The 25,946-nt window shown below is 36.7% G+C and overlaps 1 protein-coding gene and 1 non-coding gene across 2 annotated transcripts; one reads left to right on the top strand and one right to left on the bottom strand.

Moving 5' to 3' along the window:
* The first annotated feature begins 15 nt into the window (after positions 1-15).
* On the top strand, positions 16-14,212 carry ostf1 (osteoclast stimulating factor 1). The gene is made up of 10 exons (XM_088910554.1): positions 16-192; positions 5,922-5,968; positions 9,333-9,383; positions 9,485-9,548; positions 9,706-9,759; positions 10,119-10,226; positions 11,170-11,219; positions 11,313-11,391; positions 11,851-11,949; positions 13,635-14,212. The coding sequence occupies exons 1-10, from the start codon at positions 159-161 to the stop codon at positions 13,691-13,693; spliced, it is 645 nt and encodes a 214-aa protein (XP_088766680.1). The 5' UTR covers positions 16-158; the 3' UTR covers positions 13,694-14,212.
* A 6,897-nt stretch (positions 14,213-21,109) lies between these two features.
* LOC148837483 (U6 spliceosomal RNA) lies at positions 21,110-21,214 on the bottom strand. Its single transcript, XR_016090908.1, has one exon. It is a non-coding gene; the product is annotated as a U6 spliceosomal RNA (small nuclear RNA).
* Positions 21,215-25,946: the final 4,732 nt, after the last annotated feature.

Below are 25,946 nucleotides of genomic sequence, written 5' to 3'. Positions count from 1 at the left end.
CAGCTCATCTCTTCCGCATCAAGGGTGCGCTTCGTCGTTGGGAGTCCTACTTCCTCATTGGTTTCTCTAGTTAGTTTGTCCCATTGAATTTCTCAAATAGAAAAAAAAAATATCTACTCATTTCTCTCTCTTTTGGGGATTTTATTTTAAGATTCGAAATGTCAAAGCCTCCACCTAAACCTGCGAAGCCAGGTAAGTGTTAAATAAGTATGATATTGTTGTGGTCTTTCCTCTCAGCTGTCCAATACAGAGACAGGAGTGTTTCATGTAGCTGCCACCAGTTCTGAAAGTTCATGTTGCTCGTTACCCGTGCTGTACACGAGAGGGGCTACTTTGAAAAGACGTTTGCTGCTGCAAACATCTAAATGAGATTTTATTACGCTGCTTTTGCCATTAAAAACCCGCTCAGATAGAATATATTTATGTAATTGTTTACTTTAAATATTTAGGCTTCCCCGTTTTCTCATTTTCTTTCTGGCCGTACTGCTGTGAGCTGCACAATCATGTTCTGTGTTTGGGTGGGTGGGGTACAGTGAACGAGCCGTAGCCAGGATTTATAATTAATATCGTTAATCTAGTTTGAGAAAAACAAACACCTTTAACACTAAGGGATCCAAAGCTGCGAGGTACTAAAAACCAGTGATTTGACGTGCCGTTGCGCCGTTGTGACATTTGCTTACATTCAAATATTGGCCGAGAATAAAAGTGTACAAATGCATTTCCTTGCTGTTCGTGTTTCTGTTTTCTTCGTCCTGGTCAATATTCAATATTGAATCGGAATTAATTTATTTCATAAGGTATTGAAATAATGAGATTTGACAAAGATGGTTCTAGCAACGTTTTCTCACATGTACTGTATCCGAAGAACTGCGTCGTGTCTTTTTTCTTGTCTGACTGAGGTTAAAAGCAGGAAGGCGTCTGACAAAGGCGTAAGTAGAAACCACTGAATGAACAACATATTCATATTTTATTATTTCTGTTTTTATGGTCGTGATTGTCAGATTAATCTAATTTTGAATATTTCATCATTTGTCCATACACATTAATATACTGGTAACAAATGTGCCGGTTTAGTTTGCAGTGTGTGAAGACTGTTCTGGGTTCCTTCTAATCTGTCACCGCTTTCTAAAACAGTATTTAAGATTTCAAGATGTGTCTCTACAGGTCATAAAATATATGTGTGTAAGTTATACATAGAAGTTTTCAGTCTCCCTCATCGCTTAGCAATTATATCTGCTTGTTAGTTTCTTTTTTGCACCATTATTTCAACTTCCCCCAGCTCTTAAGGTGCTGCTGCTGCTTTAGAAAACCTGCAGAAAAACCAGCCCTCTAGGACCAGGACTGGACTGCCCTGCTCTTAAGCAATGTGCCAGTAGTTGTACCGTAATGCACAGTTATTTTTAAAATGCCACAGTAATGTCTCAAAAGGCATACTGTTTGGTCAGGATATCCACGTTTCTATACTTCCTTTTTTTCTTCTTAGTGGTGTGATGTGAGAAGAAATACTTAATCTAAGCATGCATACCTTCAGGGATGCAGCACAATACAAGTCAGTGCTTGCTGGATTACCTAGGCTCAGAATCATTCAGTTATTGAGTCCAACCTTAAAATTCTTCTTCAGGTTTATGACTACACAAAGAAACCAGTTTTACTTCTCCCATGCCCCTGTTGTGATGCACAGGCTATTCTATGTGATGGAAACTTTAACACAGGAAGGAGCGTCCTGTAAATATCTTGAAATACCTTTCCAACACAGTAAATAGTAAATATATATTTTTTCTGGGTACGTGATCTACACATGTGCTTGGTATTGTTCTCCATGGCTTCACTAGTGCTTCTCTTTAATGGGCTATATTAAATCTGTAAACAAGGTTTTATGATTGGGTTTAATTGCATTATCAATGACAGGAATCTCTGTTTTAAGTGCCTTGTGAGTGTTTTTCTATCTGATCATGATCAAACTGTTGCATAATGCACCAAAATCACTGCAAGACATGTAAAGAGTAACCCTTTTGTGTCTGCTTTGCTGACTCTACTCTGTGTAGCTCTTTTGTTGGAAATGGGAAGTGAAAATTTCAGAACCTTCCCCGATTTCCTAATTCAGCATATCTGCAGATAAACAAAAATCTGTATAAAGAAAATGAACTGTTGCTTTATAATCATCCTAAAATATGAGTATATGATCATCCTAAAATTATGGAGAGCAAGCTGGGGTATGCGAAAAGACAAATTCCTAATGCAAGAAATTGTAAAGGGTTAATAAAGTGATGTTATTATTATTATTAATATATTTTTGTAAAGTTCTTAATGCATAATGTGTTTAGTGGGAGGAAATATCTGATTCTATCCATGTGTATGTAAGTTTTGATTAAAGCTGGTAGAATTAATCAAACAATGTTATGAAATGTAAAAAAGAGCATATCATTGCATGTAGAGCTTTAGAATGTTGTTCATTGTCACCAACTCATGATTAAAATAGTGATTTATACCAATTTATGCCTGCAGCAGTGTGATCAATTTAGTTATAATACTGTATGTGGAGAGTTATCAATTCACATTGACACTAGCAAGGATGCTTTGTGCCCAGAAAAACTTTTCCTGCTTAAAATCATGTATAAAAATATCAGTGCAACATGTTAAATATAGGATCCAATGATACAAAACATGTATAGATGAAGAGATTTCTGCAGTACTTCATTTTTAAAAAGATGCGATTAAGAATCATAGAGTGTTATAGTATTTGAAATAAAATGTTAAGACACTAATGCCTGCCAAATAACTACAAGCAAAGACATGTGGAGGCAATACAATTTTGTTTTATTTTTTCAATTTAGATTTAGGCTATACATTTTCTCAGCACGAAATAAAAAAATAATACATGCTAAATATAATTTGTATAATTGTATTTTTGATTTCTCATAAGCACACAAATTATATTGTGACCTACCTTGCATCAAGTTTTAACCTGACTTTAAAAGGTTGGTTTGTTGGAATTAAATGTCATTGAACTTAAACACTTAACTAAGGTTCTATTTAATTACTCGGTATTATATGCTTAATACATTTTAGGCCTGCACAGTGTGCTCTTTTGTAACAGATTGAGTTCATTGTGTTTTTTATCACTTGATTAAAAAATAAATGACTTAAGTGTTTCAAACATGTTTGTGTAAGAGATGTCATCCACTTTTAATGTTCTGCATTTGACAAAACTGATACTGTAAAAGGCATTACTGTAAAAGGAGGTAAATACCCCTCTTTATTTCCAAGATTTGACAGAATCTCCAGGATTCAGACAATATTATTTACAGATCCATCAAAATCAGCAGATGAATGCTTTATTGTGCACTAAGGAGGATCGGTTATCATTACATTCTCTAAAAATATTTTTCTTGTTATTGTTATTGATGAAAACCACTAGAAAATAAGTAACTAGTAAGAAGCTGTAAATCAACATTTTGCCTGATCAAATCAAATGCCATATGGTCACCTTTGATGTTTTTTTAAAAGCATCAGTTTATACCTTGTGTGTGTGTGTTAAGCTGCTGTTGCACTGCAATTTCCCTCACGGGATCAATAAAGTATCTATCTATCTATGCTTTTAAAATGAATCACAATATGTGGGCATTTCAATAATCAACACTTTCACTATTTACAGTGCAGGACAAATGTTTTCAAAGCATAGTTGCAGTCCTAAATGAAAAATACAATACAACATTTTAATCTGTTTCCAGACTGATTGAATGGAAAACATCTCCAGAATACTACAAGCTAGTTTGAACCATACAGAAAAGATACTTCAAGTAGGTAGCTGCATCAGCATGCATAGGCTGCAAAGGAACAAGTAAAGGTTTATTTTATGCTGAAAAGAGAAGAAAAGAAACACAACGTTTCGGCTGTCAAAAAGTTGAGTTTCTTTTCTTCTCTTTTCAACATGGAATAAACTTCATACAGAAAGATGTTGTGTAGGAATGTTTAAAATATTCAAAGCAGTTTTTAAAGTAAAACATTAAAATGTCTAAAGTGAACCTGTAGTTCTTAAACAATGAAATAGTTTTATGTTACTGTGTGTATAGTACTTAATTGAACCATGTATTTGTTTGGAAATAAATTAAATCTGTTTTAATTAGTTCTTAAATTTGCTTTCAGTCTTTAAGTCTTAACTGCAGTTTATTTTGTTCGTTTTTGGGCTGGACTGCCATCAACATTTTCTCTCATTTGGTTAAAGACAAGTCAGATGTCATACAGTCAGCTTGGTTAGTTAGAGTAACCTGTACGCCACTATATTTATAAAATGTAGGAATTGAATTGTGCTTGATACATCACTTTTCTTCTACATAGTAAATGATTAGGTGTACTTTCTCTTTATTCCTTTAATGGAAAGTATTTCTAACAGTGTAGGAAGAACATGTTGGAAACAAAGGTTCCTCAGTTTCTTTATTCGTTTTTTTGGCATTTTAAGGTTAAGATTTCTGGTTGTACAAAAATATTAAACGGACCAGTATTTTTTAAGGAAAGTGGAAAAAATAGTATTTTGTAACTCTCTCTCTGTTCGATGTAGGTTTATAGATCCCTATAACAGAAAAAGGCTGGACTTTTAACACATGAAAAGTGTCAATAGCAGTAAAAAAGAATGAATTTTAAGTTGTTTTGAAATAAAAATTTGACAGTGTATGTTTTCTATGATGGAGCTCAGTATTTATTTTGAGAAAACACTTGTATGAACTGTATCTCCCCAAATACTGGGTCTTTCCATTCTGAATAATATTTACAGTAAAACAAATCCATCAAAAGTTCATTCATGCTGCAGTGTGCGCTTTGTGTAAACTCCATTGTTGTGGAGACCTTAGAGAACCTCTTTACCGCTGTATATAGAAAGTTTTGTTTAAAGTGGCAGCTCTGCCAGAGAACGAAAATGAGGTTGATGTTCAGTTGTAAGTTGTGGTTTTCAGAGTAGAGATGAAAAGGGTTATTTTCACAAGAGCTCATCACTGAGGCGACGATGGTTTGAAATAAAACTTCTTACTACTCTAAGATTCTATTTCTCATGGTATCTGAAATATGGAAGAGTAATATGTAAACGCAAAATTTCATTGGGATTACAATTTATATTTGATGTGAAGTATTAGAGAATTCTGGAAATATGTATGGATAGCAGAGGGTATATTTAAGGTAAGCACACAGTGCCCGGTTGAGTCTTTTTTTAAACTCTTAATTTTATTGGCAGGGTGAATCATCACATTTGCTTGCTGTGGGTGTCTAATCTTTTTTTTTGTATTGTGTGATATTAATGTGCTATAAAAGAAACCACTCTATGAGTGTTTGAAATTATGGTACCTCTTAAATGATGAACAGCATACCTATATAAAAACTCTTACGAAATGTAAGTATGATTCCTACTTATGGACCAATACAAATAGTAACAGACAAATATGTTTTCACTAACAGACAAAGAGCTCTCTTTGGACTGCTGGAACCCATATATTTCACCCTTTTTCTGACCATAATTAAAGCTTTAATTTTGTAGCATTTTGTACAATGTTCAAGCGTGAGATATAAAATGTGTACAGTGTCATGGCTTTTAACACTGCTCCCTCACAGCTCTTGAATACTGGGTTTGATTCTGGTCCAGGGCACCTTCTGTGTGGTGGTTGCATGTTGTTCCTGTGGCAGTGTGGGTCTGTGCCGGCTAGTCCAGTTTCCTTCCCACAGTCCAAAGACATGCTGTGTAGGTGACGTGACATCTGTAAATTGTCCCACTTGTGTGTGTCTGCCCTAGTATGGGCTGGAAATCTGTTCAGGGTGTGTTATGTCACGTCCCCAGTGTCTGCCAGGTAAGACTCTGGCTCAGCACGATCATGTATTGGACTATGTATTTTTGTAAAAGGGATGGATGGAAGATAATGTTTATTCCTATTTTTCAGGACAGGTGAAAGTCTTCAGAGCTCTGTTCACATTTGATCCAAGAACTGTAAGTAAAATGGCACGCCTTTTTTTGTTTTAAAAAGTTCAAACTGGATTAAATGAAAAATGTCTGAAGTATTTTAATGATGAAAGAGCATTATTATCTTGTTATTAGGGCATGAAATAAATTAAATCAATTTGGCCTATCTGTCATTTGCAGATTTACAAACCAATACAGTACTGGACTTGTTTCCCTCAGTACTTTTGTTTCAGCACAGTGGAAAACAGACAAGATATTACTGTTCTCATTTAGTGTATGGGTGAATGTTTCAATGTAATCTGGGCCTAAATCACAGAACAACAAAGAAAAAAAAACAATTATATTTTGATAACTTATTAGAAAAAATGTGTTCTTAAGGTAGTGCCCTGTGCCCTGTGTCTTAATTTATGAAAACCTTCAGTAACCATACAGATGTTGCAGACTAATGACTTTTGTTGCCCTTAATCTAATTAATGAGACAACAGAATTCCCTGTTTAGGTAGAGGAATAATAAAATAGCTATTTCTAGTTTCTTATTTACTAATTACATATTACTAATTACATTGCCTGTCAGTAGTTTGCTCAGGAGGAGTAAAGTCTTCTGATGGAGAGTTTACAATCCCTAAATAGTTACTGAATAGTAGTTGATGGGATCTTCACTTCAGCAGGTCTGGTTTCCTTCTTAGTTACAGGCATTAATGGTTGAGCTCCCTCCCTCTCCTCTCTCTGTGTGTGTGCACCTGTTTACTAAGGTACACTGGGTGAGGTTTGATTTAAAAGCTGTATGATGTTTACTGTTTGAGGATCCAAAGCAGTGTTTGTTGCCAAACACTGTACTCTGCAGGCTATTTCACCTCAACCATTTTAGGAAATAAGTCTGATTGTTTTCCTCTTTTCACAAAATTAAAGCAATTGACACTGGCAGGGAGAGTGAAACACTTTAGATGTATGATACACAGACCTCAACGGCGAAGTTAAATATTGAGAATTATGCTTCTTTCTTGTTGCTAAAAGGGGGTACTGAATGGTGTGTGATAGATTTGGGTTCGAAAGGGTGCTGCCTGAGCACCGGCAGAGCGCTTCTTATCCTGGAGCGGTGTGCCGGTGTGTAGTCGTCTGGGAAGGTGTCTGTTCTCTGGTATATGAGAAGATCGAATACAAACGAGAAGAATAATCCTTTGTAGCCGGCTTGCAAATACTCTGGTTCTAAGGGCGAACCCAGTCTGCGGACGCGTGGGGATCTTAAATAGCGGGCCTGATTAGCCTCCGGTGTGGTAGCGGCGCATTCCCAGAGAGTAGAGAGTGCAGTGGGAGGGGTGCTCCACTGTCACAGGTGCTAACTCTTCAACTTAAGACTTAATAAAGTGGATGTCCGATGGACATTAACAGTAAGCTGAGAAAAGAAAAAATATCACAAAGCTTGACATTTGTCCGATATGTACTGCTTGGACAAAACCACTATAATCTCCAGTCACACACCAAGTTCTCTAAAGTGGATAGGAACTTAAAAATGGAAAATACACGCACTTTGGCTATACTCTAATGTAGCACGTGCTTATTATTAGGTATTTTTCCTAACAAGGAAAAATAAGAGGTAGTATCTTACAATCCTAATTTATATCAGTATAAACACATCAGTCAACTAAGGAAATACCTCATATTTAACAAAATCTGTACTACCTCAGATTTAATTCTAAATCTGTCTTAATATAGTCATGGAAAAAAGGGCATATAAAGGTGTATAACTCTGTATAACAGTGTGCCTCCTGTTCTCAGTTTCAAATGCCATCATTTCATAATAACTTTCATGTGCTGATAATTGATAAGCCGTGAGTTAACGAAAAATAAGTGGAACAGGGTTATCACAAAAGTACATTAACTGGATTTATTGAAATAAATTTAGTAATTGCACTGTTATATTATCAAACTTAAAAAAATATAGGACAGATTTTGCCCTTCAGTTTTTACCTGCATATTACATATACACAGCTATATGTATGGTTTATTTTTAACAATTAGTTCTTTTGTATTTCTCAGGAAATAACATTTGTAAAGACTAATTTCCATATCTGCAAGAAAACTGCTTCTGTCTGCTAATTTCAGGAAACAAATAATAGTATTCACATATCCAAATCTATTGTTTCCCACTATTGTATATGAGGCAGATGGGCCATCTAGCCAATAATCAGCCACTTGTCTAGACTAAATACTGAATATGGACAAAATGTACAAAAGAGTCCATATTGAAATACTGTTTCATACGAATACACCGCAAGATCATTTGCCAGCCAGCAGCAGCGATGGTATATAACCATACAGCTCTCAAGTCTCACACACCGGGAGCAAATCTCACAGTCTCGCACCCTGGTCTGAAAATCTCTCACATTTCTATCAAGTCTAGGTTGATTAAAAACTGAAGTAATGAATGCAGAATTTTGAAGTTGCTGAAAAGACTTCAATTCCATTCATTTACCAATGTGTTATTTTGCAGGTGAATAAAATAAACCATCAATACAAAGAGTATGCAATCGCACTTTTCAGCATAAGAACTCATACATTAGGATTTGGTCCTTCGATAGCTATGTTAGTAATCGATAACATAGAAATTAACGTAATTGAAGAAAATAATCAATAACATAGAAAAAAATGCAGGGTTTCCTTGCAACTGAATCAACGGGTCATGGACCAGTACTGTGTCCCTTAATTGCTTGCGAACGTTAGTCAAAAACATCATTTCTAAAGAATAATGAAGAACTAAATAATGCCACTTAATTTTCAAAGTGAAATAAAAATTATCGCCTCAATGACCATAAAATAATAAACAGTGTCTCTAGCAAAGAGAACACAATCATGGTTTGATGCATACAGAAAACAGCAAATGGCTGTGTATTTCAAGCACAAAGCTGTAGCCAACGGGGTAGCCAACATTTTTGACCAGTCCTATGTAATCAAATATAATTGATTATTGAATCCTGAATAAACAGTTATTGGGGTCAAATAAAATCTGTTCAGGATAATATTGTTTATTTCCAATAATAAGATTAGCTATTACCTATAGTACATCTAACTGTTGGGGGGGTTGTTTGGCCTGTGGGAAACCCTGAAATCTGAAAAAACCTAGGATGACATGATTAAAATAAGAAGATTCAGAGAATATCTGCTAAGTCAAGCTAACTCTTTCTACTGCATCAGTGTTCCAAAAGCATCTTCCTTTTTAACTGTAAATTCAGAGAAATTAAAACGCACTATTGAGCTCTGTTCCGTGATGGAAATAGTTCCGTTTTAGTTATCCATCAAAGATTAGAACTAGTGACTGTCAGGGACAGGGTGAATGTCTTGGGTGTATGGGATTATATTAAAATAATTTAATCTTTTGTGTTTTCATTTTCAGCCAGATGAGCTCTATTTTGAAGAAGGAGATATTTTGTACATTTCAGACACGGTGAGCTCTGTTCCTCCTCTGTTCGGTGTGATAATGAAACATTGTCTGAGCTACCATGCAACATAAATACTGTACTTACTAAGTTTTTTTTTCTTTCTCAGAGTGATACTAACTGGTGGAAGGGTACCTGCAGGGGCAGGACGGGGCTGATTCCCAGCAACTATGGTAAGTCCTGTGGGTTTTAGAGTCTGCGGTACAAAGGACATGAACCGCTCCAGCTCTGTCACAAGAAAGACATATTTTACGCAATTCTATGCTAGGTAATCCTGATTGTTTTGCCTGTATCTTCCATGATAAATAATATCTACAATTTCCTTTGTAGTTGCTGAGCAGGCAGAATCAATAGACAATCCAATGCACGAGGCTGCTAAAAGAGGTAGGGAAGATAACAAATTGCCTTTTAAAAAAAAAATTCAGACTATCTAGTGAATCTTTAATCACAGAATGTAGTTTTGTGTTACTGTGCAGAACATAGTTTAGTACCCTGTAAGAAGCAGATTTGACAAATTGTTAAACATGTTTTTCTACTGTGATTTTTTGCTTTTAATGCAATTTTATTTGAGACAAGATTGTCAGGTGTGTAGTTCTTTGTTATGTAGGTTTGTAGACTGTTGTTGTGCTGGTTGTTTCATATGAGCTGTCTGAACTGAAGCATAAATCATTATAAGCACACACGATGAAGCTGACACTGTCATGTATGAAAAGACATGTTTATTAAATGTACTTGTATTGCAGGCAACTTGAGCTGGCTACGAGAATGTCTGGATAACAAAGTTGGTATAAATGGTCTTGACAAAGCAGGCAATACTGCCCTCTACTGGGGATGTCATGGAGGACACAAAGGTATTTTTGGGATAATTACTGTTCAGTTGCTGTGAACAATGCAATTTAATGTAATAAAATATGCTTATCTTCTTAAAAACCTAATTAAAGGGTGTTTCTTAGAGCAGTTTGTAGTTTGTGTTGTTTCTTTGCTATCCAGTTTTTACCAAGAGCCCTGGATCCAATTTTAAAACCTAATCTGTATGAACTTTTTTCTGTTTGCAGTCTATTTCTAAGCTTTCTGTTTCATTACTGGAAAAACAAAGGTTTGCCTTCTTACAGTGCATGTACTTTGTCCATTGTTACTTTTGTTGCATGTGGACACATCCATTGTTTTGTACATTTTGTGTAGAATTACATGTCTAGCTGTTATAACATGTAGATGGGTTGTGGTTCAAACTGTTAGCTACAAAGACTGTTTTAATGCTCATTTACAAAGTTCAGTAACATTCATAATTTTCACCTGTGCAAAAGATGTTTAATAATCTTTGCACAGTGTCTGCATTTGTCTGATTTTGTGCTGTACTGGAAAGACTTCTCCTGTTTTTGAGTCTTCTGTAAAGTTTCAGAAAGTTTATTTTCAGGGTTAGTATTGCTTTTCTTTATAGTGAGTCATTATTTTGTATATGAAGGGGAATTCTTTTTAAAACTAAAAAAATATGCCTGGGGTAGAAATAACTGCTGTACACCAGCTCACTGTTGTCTTCTGCACATTATTTATAACAGTGGTCAGCTGTTACTGACTTTGCCTTATTGACCTCTCTTCTAAAGCAGAAGTCGTAGACTGTTAAAGGTTGTGTGTTAAAATTCACCAAAATGATGTGTTCGAAAACAACAGCTTGTTGCACAACTAAAACAACACATCAAAATATGATCTAGTGCAGTCATATTACTTCCAAACGTCATTATTTTATTCTTATATGTTGTAATATAAATTTAAAGCTTTGTACCTTTGCTTTAACAGATGTTGTGGAGCTCTTACTTGCACAGCCTAATGTGGAACTTAACCAGCAGGTAAAAAATTAAAGCTAACCGTTTTTAAGTCAAAAGCATGTTTTGTATTTGTTTTTTTTTCTTAAATACATGATCAATTTTTCTTTCTAACAGAATAAACTTGGAGACACCTCTCTGCACGCCGCAGCTTGGAAGGGATACTCCGACATTGTGGAGATGCTGCTGAACAGAAGTAATAATTGCTTTAAAATATAGAAATATAAAAAGTCCACATTGATAGTGTCCTACAATGATTTGTAGTTGCAGAAATAGTACAACATAATTTTTCTAATTTCTGTAATGTTCATTAAAAATGTTTCTCATGTTTCTATGATAACCTTCATATGAACAATTATTGTGTTTCTTCAGGCTTTACTGCAAAAATAGATTTATTTCACCATTCCTTGCTTTATAGAGTTTTTTTTATGTGGAAGGACAGGTCAAATGCAAATGGAAAGACAACTGCTATAGTATCTATCCACAGTGAAATGTAACAGTCCTTAAATGTACGTGCTATACATAGTTCAATTTGAAAATACTAATATTGTAGATTACAGCTAACATCAATCTAAAATATAAAAACTCTTATTGATACATTATGAGTTACTGTCTGCATTGAAAATGTTACCGGTATGTCCTTTATTGTTTTTAGATGCAAGAACGGATATTTTAAACAATGAGAAGAAACTGGCCTTGGATATGGCAACAAATGCACAGTGTGCATCACTGCTGAAAAAGAAACAAGGAACCAGTAAGTGCAGTGTTTTAAACAGCTAACTGACATTTGTTTCATGTAAGATATGGATTTTGAACTTCTTTATTTTGCCCTTTTATTAAGAGCTGTATCTTTGCCTTTTATGGATCCCAGAATATCATGTCATTTGCCAAACTGCTTTATATCATACGGTGTTGCGGGAAGCCGGAGCCTACCCGTCAAGCAACGAGCACAAGGCAGGGTACAACTTGGACGGGCGCCAGTCCATCGCAGGGCAAGAGCAAGCCAATCATACATGGGGAGAATTTGGAGGCCACGGTAAAGGCCGAGGGGGAAAATTAGGCCCAGACAGCGGGATAACTCCCTACTCTTATCGAGAAATGCCCAGAGATCTTTAATGACCACAGAGAGTCAAGACCTCGGTTTAACGTCTTATGCGAAAGACAAAGCCCACTACAGTATAGTGTCCCCACCACTATACCAGGGTATTAGGAACCACACAGACCGCAGGATGCGAATCCCCCACTGGTCCCACTAACACCACTTCCAGCAGCAACCATAGCTTCCCAGGAGGTCTCCCATCCAGGTACTGACCAGGCTCAACCCTACTTAGCTTCAGTGGGTAGCTGGCTGAGAGCTGCAGGGTGATATGGCTGCTGGCTCAAATCCCAGAATGCTTTTGTGCATTTGAATGTTCTTGCTTAGTGTCATTAAACTAACTTGGTATGTAGTGCATCATTTTAGAGACATGAAGGTGGGTTTACATTTAGAAATACAGCCTCACATAATTTTACTTAACAGAATTCTAGAACCTGCAACTGTGTTGTGTTTAGAAATATGATACAGATTTAAAACAATCTGAAGTCAAGTGGCTTATTAACTTTAAAGTAAATGTTTGTAAACAGTGTTTTATTAATGCCTTTCTTATTCCACTTAAAAATAATTGAAATGTCATGAAATGGTGAGGTAACCATTTCACTGGGGCAGAGCGGTGGCTCTGTGGCTAAGGATCTGTGGCTGTGGCTGGAAGGTTGCCGGTTCAAATCCCGCAGCTGGCAGAGAAATCCTACTCTATTGGGCTCCTGAGCAAGGCCCTTAACCCCAACTGCTCCAGGGGCACTGTACAATGGCTGACCCCACACTCTGACCCCAGGCTCTCTCCCTGTCCGTTTGTCTGTGTGTCTCATGGAGAGCAAGCTGGGGTATGCGAAAAGACGAATTCCTAATGCAAGAAATTGTAAAGGGTTAATAAAGTGATGTTATGTTATGTTAAAGAATATAATACAGTTCTTTGCTTCAGTGACTCACCACCAGATGGTGGTCTTGTGCACTGTTTCAGTTCTTTAATGGTCATTTAAAATGCCAAGACTTTTCTGTGAAAAGAAGAATTAATTTGAAATAAATTCTAAAAAATAAAAATGTTTTTTTCTTATTGTTCTTTGTAGAATTTAGCAAATCAAAAATAATTCTAATATGTAGAACACCCTTGTTTCACGTCATATTGCTAATATGTATGTCTGAGAAGTACATATTTCCCCAAATGCAGACAAAGCTTTTCAAATATTTGTCAGAGGTCATACCATAGAATACTCTTTATATTTCTAAAAGAATGGCATGAGTAATACCATTATCCATAATACCAAATGTTTTTTTTTTAATTATGTTGTTCAAAAGTTAATTTTCTGTGTTTAATTTTGTTGTTCATTCCTTTTTAAAAATAGATGTAATCCGGACTCTCAGCAATGCAGAGGAATACCTTGATGATGATGACTCTGATTGAGTTCCAGCCTTCTTCTTAAGCTCTCTTGAAAAGGAAGAAACTAAAGAAATGTACACATTTGGATATTTCACACTTTCTTTGCTTCTAGGAAGATTACACATGCTTAAAAGCTTATTGTAAAATTAATTTACTTAAATTAATTAATGAACTTTTTGATCAGCAAGATTTAAATTTTAAATCTTGTTTGCATGATGGTTCAAACAAATAAAGGTTATTGAGTTTGCCGTTCTTTTGAAACTGTTTTAATAACCTGGATCCCTTAAATTTCTTGATTATTGATCATATTAGTGAAGTCAAATTTGTGCATTCACCTTCCTCTTGACCTCAGTTTGACCACACAATTCAATGTGTTGTTAATGTGACATTAGTAAGAAATTATGCATTTATCATGTTTGTATATATCCTTAAAAATACATTTTGCTGTTTAAGTTTTAGAAATTCCGTACTGCATTAAAACTTTCTGAATGGTTTGAAATTGTATTTAAATCTTGGGCTACTAAAAATAAATATTTAACTTCATGTATCTGCTTTGTAACTTTTGTTTTGCTTACAAATACAAATAATGACCAGTTATTAGTTTACAACATCCGTTTGTAATGTTTGAATGCCTTAATGAGTTAACTTCACAGCCCTTTACATTTATTTCAAAATACCAGAAGCATCTTTTTGTTTTACATTTTGTATTACCCTTGCAGAATAGATTAGCCTAAAAATAATCACACTGTCACTTAACCCATACTGCAGCGTGTGCAAGGATATACAGTACATGAAGACTGAGTTGTACATGTATCAGAGCTGTAATCAGAATGTCATGAGTAACTGGTACCTGTGATATGTTTGCCTTTTTCCATAGATCAAAATAAGTAAGGTTACTTTGAATATGACCCATGAGGCTTGTAACACACTTGCGGCCTGTTGCATGAATGTATGTTTCACCAAGTTTAATGTCGGAGGCGTTAAAGCTGCTAAGATCCACCTCAGCTGCCTGTCAGAAATGGCACCATACAAGAAAAGGGCACTGATATAGCACATTAGAAAAGATACTCCTCAGATTTTGCAGGAGCAAAGATGCACAGACATGGCTACCAAAAGTGTGTATCTAAAATGAAGCCTTTGCTGACTACAGCACATATAAAATGCCAGTTTCCCTGGGCTACTAAAATCCCATGGAAAGTTTTGAAAAAATCCTGATCTCAGCAGTTCAGTTCCAACAGATGTGTACAGGATGTGGAGAGTGGTAAGTGATGCTTTTTGCACACGATTGTCAAAGATGATGGTGTCTGTGTCACAGTGTGATTTACCATTTGGTGTGCTGGAAAAATGAGCCTTGTTATGTGTTTCATATCAAAGCATTTCAGGATACAGTGCCATCCAGCCAAAACAACAGTGTAGAAGAGAACAAAAGGCACAGAATTTGACAGAGCCCTACTATAAACACCCAGAGAACACATGGCACAATCTAGACATGCTGCTGAGGGAAAAAGAAAATTACTCAATACCCTTGGTAATGCAACTAAATAATAGTACAGATGTATTGATTGTGCATTTAATGTGGATTTACTTTTAATTAAATGAAACTTTTATACTTTCATTGGTCTTGGTATTCTGCCAGGACACTGTACCTAAAATTCACCACATGAATAAATAGTTACTTATTTTCATGGCTTCTTATGCCAGCCAATCAATGTACTTGATGACGTTTTACTTTAAATAACTTCCATTCATAGTGTTGCATTTTATTTAGTCATTTTCTAAGTGTTGCTTACATATTTTAAAATACCAAAAAAAATGTAACAACATGTGTACTGTATGTGCAAGATTTCAGAATCAGAAACTTTTTCAAAATTCGTACATTAGATTAGAATGCTTCTTTGTTTCTTAGTGAATTGTACATGAAAGAAAATAGCTCATCAAGAAGGGAAAGTTCGGAAGTTTTTTTTATAACCAAAGTAAAAATGAAAACATTGGTGACCACGTCCTCAATCATAAATTCAGATCTTACATCTGTTTAATTCATTAAGTCTACCCCTAAATGTAGTATCTTTAGCAGTATTCCCATACAATATAAAGCTTCCCACACTCCTACAGTACTTCCAATATCCAAATTCACCAACACCCAATTTACTTGAGAAGTTCAAATGTTGTATCCATAATATTTATCTGACATTAATGTGTGCTCAATACCCCAGCTATTTCAGACACAAGGCAGCGAGCGTCGCTATACCATTTCTATCTTGTCCACACATGGCACAAAAATGCCCTTCCTATTCCATTACCTTAGTGCATTCTTACTGCATTCTTGTGACATGTAGCAAGAAAAATGTGCAAGATAATCCCCACCATTATCTTAACAGTGTAGAAGATGTTTTAGAAGTTCATTATAATTATGTTTGTGCAATACTATTCATCCTGAGGGGTTCCGAGTTACTTTGCATAAAGCAGGAGACTCACTTCATCCACTGCTGAAGTGCAGCACCCACCTGGGTAACAAAGCATAGCAGTCATCATGCACCAGCAGCACCAAGAACAGAAAAGCTAGAATTGAATCTGCTAGAGTAGTATAAAGGTGAACCAGGGGTTTTAGAACAAAGTTCCATAAATGAGAGATGAGAACAAGGTGAACTTTTACAAAAGTAATGGAAAGTTAAAGTGTGGAGAATGAAAGGAAGTGCAGATGGTGGAGGTAATGTCATGGCCTGACCATGCTTGCCCAGCTATTTGGCTTTACTGATGATGTAAGTAATGATGGCAGCTGCAGAATGAATTCTGAATTATACAGTAGCATTTTGTCTGCTTCTGTAGTAGAAAATGCTTCTGTGACCAAACCATACAGATAATGCAGCCAAGAATTTCATTGGGAGATAACAAAGTGAAAAACGATAGACTGACTAAGTCTTAAAGAGATACTCAACCACATGCTTCTGTACCTTACGCTCTGACATTTACTTACACACAAAGAACGTATTGTTCTAATTATTCTGTTTTTGTTCAAACTCATAGAAATGATCCAAAACTGAAATATTTTCATTCACATTATTCACGTGATCACATCTCGTGATTACAGATTGCTTAGCTATAAAGCAAAATAACAGTTTTTTAACTTTGGTGTTGAAATACATTTGAATTGTACTGCATTTTGTTTTGATGGTTGCAATTTTATTTTTTTGCTGCACAGTATGCATAAGAAAAAATAGATGCAGCTACTCTATCAAAATTCACAGCCCAGTTTAAGTGCTGTCTGGAAAGACATGGGGTTTCTGTGTTACAAAGTTTTCAGGTAGTTCAGTAATATTTTCTGCCCCTGCTAGCATCATGTAAATCAATGTGCATGCCCTCACAATGAGCACTTTGTAATTCCAAACACCATATGGTTCAGCAATAAAGAAGCCGGAAACGCTGAGGGAGAAACAGTGGGGTTTCTTGAAGGTTAATCTTTCAGCTTCGGATTCTAATTAATGTTTGGTTGTTTATGTACTTTATCCGAACCATGACTGCCCTTTGGAAGAGAGGAAACAAAATTGTGATACAGTCTGTATCGTGATGTGGGGACTGGATCTTACATGTCTAACACACACATGAAAGCAATGACATTTATTAATATATTTTCAATATTCTATTATTTTTTTAGATGAAACTACAGCATTAGAATACATTACGTACCTGAGCTGACATCCTAAGCTTGTTCAAAGTCTTCACTTTTTTTTCCTGAGAAAAGTTTGCTTTGTCCACTTTTCAGAATAAATGATTGTTTTACAAATTGCCAAACATTTTCTTTCTTTTGCTCCTTGTATTCATCCATCCATTTTCGTACCACTTTATCCGATAGAGGGTCGCGAGGAAGCCAGAGCCTATCCCGGCCAGAAACAAGCACAAGGCAGGATAGACCCCGGACCTCAGTCCATCTCAGGGCACACAGAGACACAAATAAGCACACACTCGCACACATTTACACCAAGGCCAGTGTTCCCAGAAGCCAATATACAGTACCCACCAGCATGTCTTTGTTCTTTGAGAGGAAACCATAGCACCAGGAGGAAAACCACACAAACACAAAGGGAACATACAGTTCAGACTCCACACAAATAGCACTCTAGGAATTGAACCCCAGGCCTCAGCATTGAAGGTATCAATGCAAACCCCTGCACCGCCATGTTTCCCTACTTGTATCATAATTGTTTAATTTTTACACAAATAATTACCACCTTTTTACTTGAAGACTGTTTTGAAAACATATCATAGAAATCTTTCAAAACGTGTGCACTCATTCCACCTTTTGGTGCTTAAAAAACACTTGCAATGGCAAAGGAGAAAAAAGATTTCAGAGATTAAGTCGATATCATTTTTTATAATAAATGATGACAACAAATAGAAAGCTCATTTATATGAAGAAATAAGACCAATCCCATGCACAACTTAAAGAACATTTTCCGAATTACACCATCTAGGGGAACTTGTGGAATCTGTGAGCAGTGCTAGCTAAGTACCTCGAGATCAAAGCAGCTGGATCAAAGCACTTGGAGAAACAGCTTGTTGGCCTTTGCAGTATGAGTGAATTGGAAGAATTAAAAGAGCTGGCTGAACAGCCCTTCAGTGAAGTGGCATACACTTCAAGAACAAAGAGAAAGATCTCAGACATTACAGTCACAGAGAGAGGCTGAGTCCCAGTTGACCAAGGCTGCAGAAAAGGGCAATCTCATCATTGAAATTGACGTATCTATCTATTTCCAGGCCTTACAGGATTTTAATTGGATGCAGGCTGTACTTTGAGATTGAATGTATACTTCTCCAAATAAAATGGAGGTTATATTTGTGGTTTATATTAGTGGCTTATTGTCACAGAATGACAAATATTGGAGGCAAACCAGCAGCTTGGGGACTATATTGACTTTACGTTTGCATATAATGGCCAGTGTTGCTGTCAGGGTTGATACAGCATGTCATTTTGCTTCTTCGTTATTTAAGCTTCCCCTCAATTAAAGGTCTTCCTAGCACAAGCACGGCGGCAGATGCCAATTAACAAAATTCACCAACACACCATTTGTGAAGGCGCCTGACAATTAATAAAATTTGTAAGTGACCTGTTGGACTGTAGGATGGGTTTAACTACGGCTGAGACTAGGAAGGGGCTCTAGAGCAAGGGAAGAATAGACAATCCATTGTTATGACTATCAATCTGCATACAGCCAGTTAGTTAATTAACCCTGAGTCATTATCTCTAATTATACCCAAGAAGTCACCATGACACCCCACACTTCTTTTCAGTCCTAGAGCTTTGGCCAGGAGGGGACTTTATAAGCCTCAATCAAGAATTTAGGGGAATACGGACTGCACCACCGGATACCAGTGAGGACTAAGACACCAGAGGAGAACACTACAGAGGGGAGCAGCAGAGGAAGGGTCAGGTATCATCTTCCTCCCCCGCCATCCACTATTGTCCTCAGAGAAACCAGGATTGGACAGCTGTGGCTAGAGAGAAAGCTTTGGTGGAACCAAAGGAATTTAGTGATGCAGGGCTTTTCTTTTGGAACATTTGGTTTTGCATATCTGGGGTCCATGGAGTGTTCATGTGCTTCTGCATGTGTCTCTGGCCAGGATGCCAGGGTAACACCCCTACTCTTTTCGAGAAACACCCTGGGATTTTTAATGACCACAGAGAGTCAGGACCTCGGTTTAATGTCTCATCCGAAGGACAGCACCTTTTTACAGTATAGTGTCCCTGTCACTATACTGGAGCATTAGAACTCAAATAGACCAAAGGGTGAGCACCCCCTGCTGGCCCCAGTAACACCTCTTCCAGTAGCAACCTTAGTTTTTTCCCACAAGGTCTTCCATCCAGGTACTGACCAGGCTCACACCCCCTTAGCTTCAGTGGGTAGCCAGTTGTGAGTTGCAGGGTGATATGGTTGCTCTTAGGCATACCTCTTTTTTAACTCGTTCCGAGGATAGTAAATAGAGATGACTGATTGTGGCTGTTAGTGGAATAAAAACTACAGTTATGTGAGGTTATCGTGTCGTCTGATCTGTGGGTGCCCTAGGGGTTCTGGGAGATATAAAGAACCTGTTGTGGGGACAAAGGACAAAAGAGCTTAGTAGTCAACCATGCCACCCATGAAAACAAGCATCTGCCTTGCTGTCGTTTATCATATTAGATTTTTAATTCTGCAACAAACAAAAATGTAAAGGCCCAGATGTAACAACATTATTAAAATGAGAAGTTAAATTACAGTGTAAAATCAATTATAATAAAACATAATTTTCCAAAATTATTTGATGTATAATTCATGGCATTTTAGGATCTTATGAATGTTAATAATATAGAGTAAAATTATTGATCAACATTATTTTTGTTTCAGTGTTCTCTAAAGCACTACCAGTATTATGGGCAAGTAAACACAAGGAGTGAAGACAAAATATATAATTTTAAAGGTGTAGAGGATTCTAAGTCTAAAGAACAGACATCTCCTTTTGGAGAAAGCGGGACATCTGCCAGTTGACATCTTAAGGAGAATCCTTAAGAAGGAGAATCTGGTGACTGTATTTAAATCAAAGCCGCATAAAGCCGTTTTTTTAAACATAGGAACAATGACACTCAAATATGTTAACAAGCCGAATAAAGCCGATTAACATTTTATATGTTTAAAAATTAGGATTATTAAAACATAGTATTGGCTTAAGAAACATGCTAAGAAGGCTAAAAAAATACTGGAATGAGAGGATTGTGGCTGTCCAAGAAAAGGGGATACATATAATGTGTAGATTTTTAAGAATTACAATCCTGTTGCGCCAGGACTATCTCCTTGACCTGTTCCCCTCTACCTCATGCGTGCTCACTTAATTCCGTCCTTCCCCTATAAAAAGGGGTAGGTATTTTACTTTTCCACATGAAGTGTTGGCGAATGTTACGCTTTCTGTCAGTGACTAGCACACACCTGTTAAAGATTAAAGACAATAAACCCCTGTAAGCTTGCAACCTGTTGTGCTGGCTGCTTACTTCTCCATTCGCTGACACAATATAAAGGAATAAAGGGAGATCTCTATAATACATTATAAGGAGGGTACTGACACTTCTGTTAGAGATCAAATAAATATGTTTTTAGTAGCAAATAACTGCAGCAAAGGCAGGACATACTGAATTCCATTACCAGTCCATTACCAGTCCATTACAGATTACCATTACGTCATATAATGTAATGTTTCTTTATTAGCCCTATACAATTTCTTGCATTAGGAATTCATCTTTTCGCATACCCCAGCCTTTCTCCATGAGACACAGACAAGGAGAGAAGCTTGGGGTCAGAGCACAGGGTCAGCCATTGTACGACACCCCTGGAGCAGTAGGATTCCTCTGCTGGCTGCGGGATTTGAACCGGCAGCCTTCCAGTCACAGGTGCAGATCCTTAGCCACCGCTCTGCCACAAAAATATGGAATGCTTCACGAATTTGCATGTCATCCTTGTGCAGGGGCCATGCTAATCTTCTCTGTATCGTTCCAATTTTAGTATATGTGCTGCCGAATAATATGAAAGACATAACATTGGGATCTGTGATTAGATTGGACTTTGAATAGTTGAACTCCAAGTCCATACCAGAGTTTATCCTGGTTTCTGTAGCGATACGTGGCCTAGAGTACAAGTGACTCCCCTCTCTCTAAGGGGGACTCTGGTAACACAAAGATTACTCACTCCCCAGCAATGTTGATTACAATACACAGGTGGACTGTGGTGAAGTGCCTCGCTTTAGGGCGCAATGGCAAAGGGACTTGAACCCATATCCTGTCAGTCATTAATCAAAAGCCTTACTCATAACAGGGTAGTAAGTGCAATAGAACTTTGTCTGATTAAATTAGGTAGAATTGTCTAAGGATGTTAAAGGTTTCATAATGGGAAGCTGTAATTATTCAGACACAAAATACTGCAATTCAATTGGGCGGACTTTCTAAGCAATTAGAAGAGCTGTCAGCAATTTGTAATCACTCCTGATATCATTTCCACACAGAAAAAGATATAAATACAATACATAATTCCTTCTCTCCCTCTCATACTGTACATCTTCTGCATTCCTCCTCCTCACCATTTCTACCTGTGCTGTTGCCCTTTGGTCACTCCTGACTCTACGTGGGGGTCCCAGGCACTTTTTGTAAGTACTTTATCCTGTATTTTCTGTATGAAATTAACAGTACTGATTGATTTACCCATCATTAGAAAAGTATGTATTCCTGTTGGATGGGTTATTTGTTCGTCACAGGACACTCACACTCACAATTTAGAAACACCAACTTATCCAATGTGTCTGTGGTTGGTGGGAAGAAAATGGATCAGTTGAAGAAGAAATCCACATTCATCTGGCGTAAACATAAGCTCCATACTGGCTATGTTCCAGATCAGAATTGAACCCATCATCCAAGGGCCATTAGACAAAAATGCTAACAGTCAGCGATTGCTAGTCACAGTACATGTTTTACTAATTTTAGATTGATGCGTTAGAAAAGTCCAACATAGTCAATGGACAGGAAATTTCTGAAATACTTTAACATGAACATTTTCTGCCATAAAAACAATTTAGTAACACATTTAATCACACATTTTACAATGTCTAAACAAGGAGTGTAATATGCAAACCTACTGAATATTTTTAAGTGAAACTTTCAATATTTCTAAAACTCTACCTGTACTTTTGAGGAAAATAAATAATATAGGAACAAACAGATTTGTTGTTGAGTTATTGGGCTTTTAAGTCTTCCAGCTTGAAGGCTCCACAATAGCAAAAATGTTCAGTGTGGAGTTAACCTCTCTTAGTTCCTGAAAGCCTGCTAACTGACTCAGTTCTCCAATCGCGTGTTAATTTAACTGTATTGTGATGCTGAATAAGAAAGTGTCAGGGTGGTTATTAGAACATATGTTGGCACACATTGAATGATGTGGATTTTGACATCCCACATCCAGGAAATCTGAGAGACATCACAAAAATCTGAGAGCCAATACTGCAGCCTTCCAGCATAAACACCTGGGATTCAGATGTGAGACCTACAGACATCCGACATGCAGTTACATTGCATTGACATTATTTAATTTGTAACTAAAACAGTGCCCATGTTAAAACTTGAAACAAAAAAAAGAACAGAATATGGACCATTTCCTTTGTTTATGCCTCTCCTGTGGTTATTACCATCTGCCCATCCTGCATGATGTCTGAGGTGAGCCACACGCAGTGAGACTAGAACTTAATGAGCATAATTATTGCTTTTTCCTTTCGTGCATGCTGGATATTTAAATGCATCAGTATATTGTATATTGTAATGTATTGTATGTTCAGTTATGACTACCACTTTATGACAGTGTGACATATGGGTTTGTGATAGCCAGTGCTTTTAAGGGGTTTTTTTACGTAAAAAAGATAGCATTAATTTTTTTAAGGGTTTGCAGCTCTTGGCAGGAATTTTGAACAAGTTCTTTAATTACACTAATTCACTAAACTAAACCATCTTAAGTAGTCATACATATTTTTGTCACTAAAACTAAAACTCAGTAAATCACTAAAACTCTACCTGTCTACCACTAGAGGGACACCCATGAATAATGAAAGACTCAGAAATAGAACACATACAGGTACAGTATTTATATTCCAAATTATTATTATTTATCATTAAAATCTACCCAACAAAACTGTTTAATCCTCATTTTAAGCAATTCATAGAGTGCTGTTGGTAACAGTGATGAATGGGAGGTGATCAAAGCATTAAGGAGCCATCTCTAGATTTCAAAGGAACAAGCAATAGGTTTATTCCATGCTGAAAAGAGAAGAGAGAAAACACAACGTTTTGGCTGTGAAGCCTTCTTCAGGTTGATGCCTTCTTCAGATCCCAGATTCATGATGTCAATCTTGAATGATAAGTGGCTTATCGGTTTTCAAAACCGATACTCTTCCCTGAAACTCTTCCAAAGGTACAGTACTTGCAATTCAAATATTTCTCTCCAGAAAATCTTCTCAAACACTTGGATAACCACAGCATCCATTAATATGTCATCTTTTTAGCTACTTCCACGGTTGCCATGTTCTATACCACAGTTGTGGAATTCCAGAAGCCTCCTGAAGAATTGTGTTGTTCCAAGGGTGGAATGTCATTCTCCTTTGGCTTTATGCAATAAATGTAGTTCAAACGGGAGCTGCCATCATCTCTGAACCTGCCTTCCTGTCACAAAATACATGCTAAAAATAAGATGTTTACAAGGTGTGCACCTACACTGGTGCATTGGAATACGGTCTCATGTCCCAAATACTTTTTTCTTCCATTATTTCTCTAAGGGTAAGGTATGGGTTAAAACAGAGCCTCTATCTGGGGCACTTGATGAGTGGGAAATAGATGAGACAAAACGTACAGTGTTGCAGTTCATTTATTCATTGAATTTGTCAGCTTTACAAAGATGGCTAGACATGAATGTAACTGTATGCTTCTTACAAATCCCTTCTGACATTTTTCTTTTTTAGTTATACACCATGTTTACTTTGCATTATTTTGCTGTTCTGATTTCTGAAAAATGCATTAAATGGTAGTGGTAACACGATGGCCTGAGAGCAATGACACTTTCCTTCCCACTGTGAAGATCTTGAACAGCTGTGGCCGATACTTTATTTAACAGATAAAGTAATGCTTTATGTAGTCATTTTCTTTGCACATTCTTATTTGTAACTCATTTTTTTACAGATGCATATTGTGCTTACTTATTCTAAATTCTAGAAATAAGTATTCATACTACCCTGCAATTAAATTATATAGTTAACTAGAACTGTCAACCCTCTTGCTAAAGCAAGAGTGAATAAACTAGAGAAATTATTGCCAAAGAAACTAGAGAAAGTATTGTAATATAAATTTAGGAGATGGAGGGCACTAACACTCATATATCTGACTTCAAAGATCTCATGGCAAAGAAGATTACTAAAACCAGTAAAATGGAAAGTCAAGTCTGCTGGAAAATTCAGTACTCGAATTTGTTTTCTGCTGAGCTTTGTTTATTAAAAATCAAAATCTAGGAACAGTTCAAGTATGAAATGGGTTCTGTTGTCTTAGTTCCAGTCTACTGAAAATCTGTATTTCGTGCTACTGTACACTCACACCAGGATGCTCAATTATGAATGTCTTCTCCTGCAGTGTTTTTTATAAATCAAAGCAGCTCCCATAATAGTTGTGTGACTGCTGTAATTGTGACATTTTATGCCATTTTTTTTCCTTGGTTGATAATACGTCAATAATAGCTAATATCCCAATTGTGTTTCCACACCACTTCACCAACAAAGTTCAAGGCAGGAAATTGTTATTGTCAGTATCTAACTTAAATGTCTAGCAAATGTTTTTTTTACATACTTCTCTTGTGCCAGATTATCAATTACAGTGTACAGTGACTTTTGGTGTTTAATGAATTGTGGAAGCTCGAGAAGCCCTTCACAGCTGAGCAAGAAAAAGAGGCTATGTGTTATGCTCAGTTAAGAATAAGATGGATGCCCTTTAGGTTAAAAAGCAATGTCTATAAGAAAGTTCACCACATGAAGCACATGTGAGCCGTACATGTATATCTATACCAGGTCGTCCTTAGTAGAGGGCATTGACTTGTTCCCCTGGAAGCAATTTTCTGGTGCTTAAAGATTACTTCCCCCACTACATCAAAGTAATCGGCCTTTTGAGTGAAATATCGGCAATCATAATTGAAACAATCAGACAAGGCCTTGCAAGAGAAAGGGTTCTAGAGGTGATAATTTTGAGTTATGGGTTATAACTTGACTTGCATCCCATCCAGGATGCATTCTGCCTTGCATCCGATGCTTGCCGTGATAGGCTCCAGCTCCCCTGTGATCCGTGCATTGGATGAAGAGGTTAGAAAATGAATGGATGGAACATCATTTTCATCACAAACATTCAAAGACTTTGGTAAAGTTCAAAATTGAAACAAGTTCACCTTACCCTAAATCAAATGGGACAGTGGAATGCCCTGCTGGAATGATTATAAAAACTTCTGGAAAAGAGGACCAGTCCCAGTAAAACACTCTTCATGTACCGCATCACCCTTTTACAGGCATGGTTTCTGCCCTGTGCAATTGTTGCGTTCAACAGCTTAATTTTTCTGAGGCTGCTGCAACGGAAATCAATATTGTTAGAAAAAAATCAGCTGCTTAGATACTTTGCTATGTTTTTTTATACAGTATGTACTGTAGATCAAGCCAAAATAATTAATGGCAGTCCACTCAGCCATTTACTAGCTTT

Source organism: Atractosteus spatula, chromosome 3, assembly GCF_055471065.1.
Source record: "Atractosteus spatula isolate fAtrSpa1 chromosome 3, fAtrSpa1.hap1, whole genome shotgun sequence".
Classification (NCBI taxonomy): Eukaryota; Metazoa; Chordata; class Actinopteri; order Semionotiformes; family Lepisosteidae; genus Atractosteus; species Atractosteus spatula.
The sequence above is the reverse complement of the archived record's forward strand: the minus strand, read 5'-3'. Positions and strand labels throughout refer to the sequence as shown.

Bases quoted from the DNA above. Each gene is read 5' to 3' on its own strand.
- ostf1 (XM_088910554.1), top strand. From the start codon at position 159: ATGTCAAAGCCTCCACCTAAACCTGCGAAGCCAG. The intron at 193-5,921 runs GTAAGTGTTAAA...CCTATTTTTCAG, and splicing joins ACCTAAACCTGCGAAGCCAG to GACAGGTGAAAGTCTTCAGA. The intron at 9,549-9,705 runs GTAAGTCCTGTG...TTTCCTTTGTAG, and splicing joins GCTGATTCCCAGCAACTATG to TTGCTGAGCAGGCAGAATCA.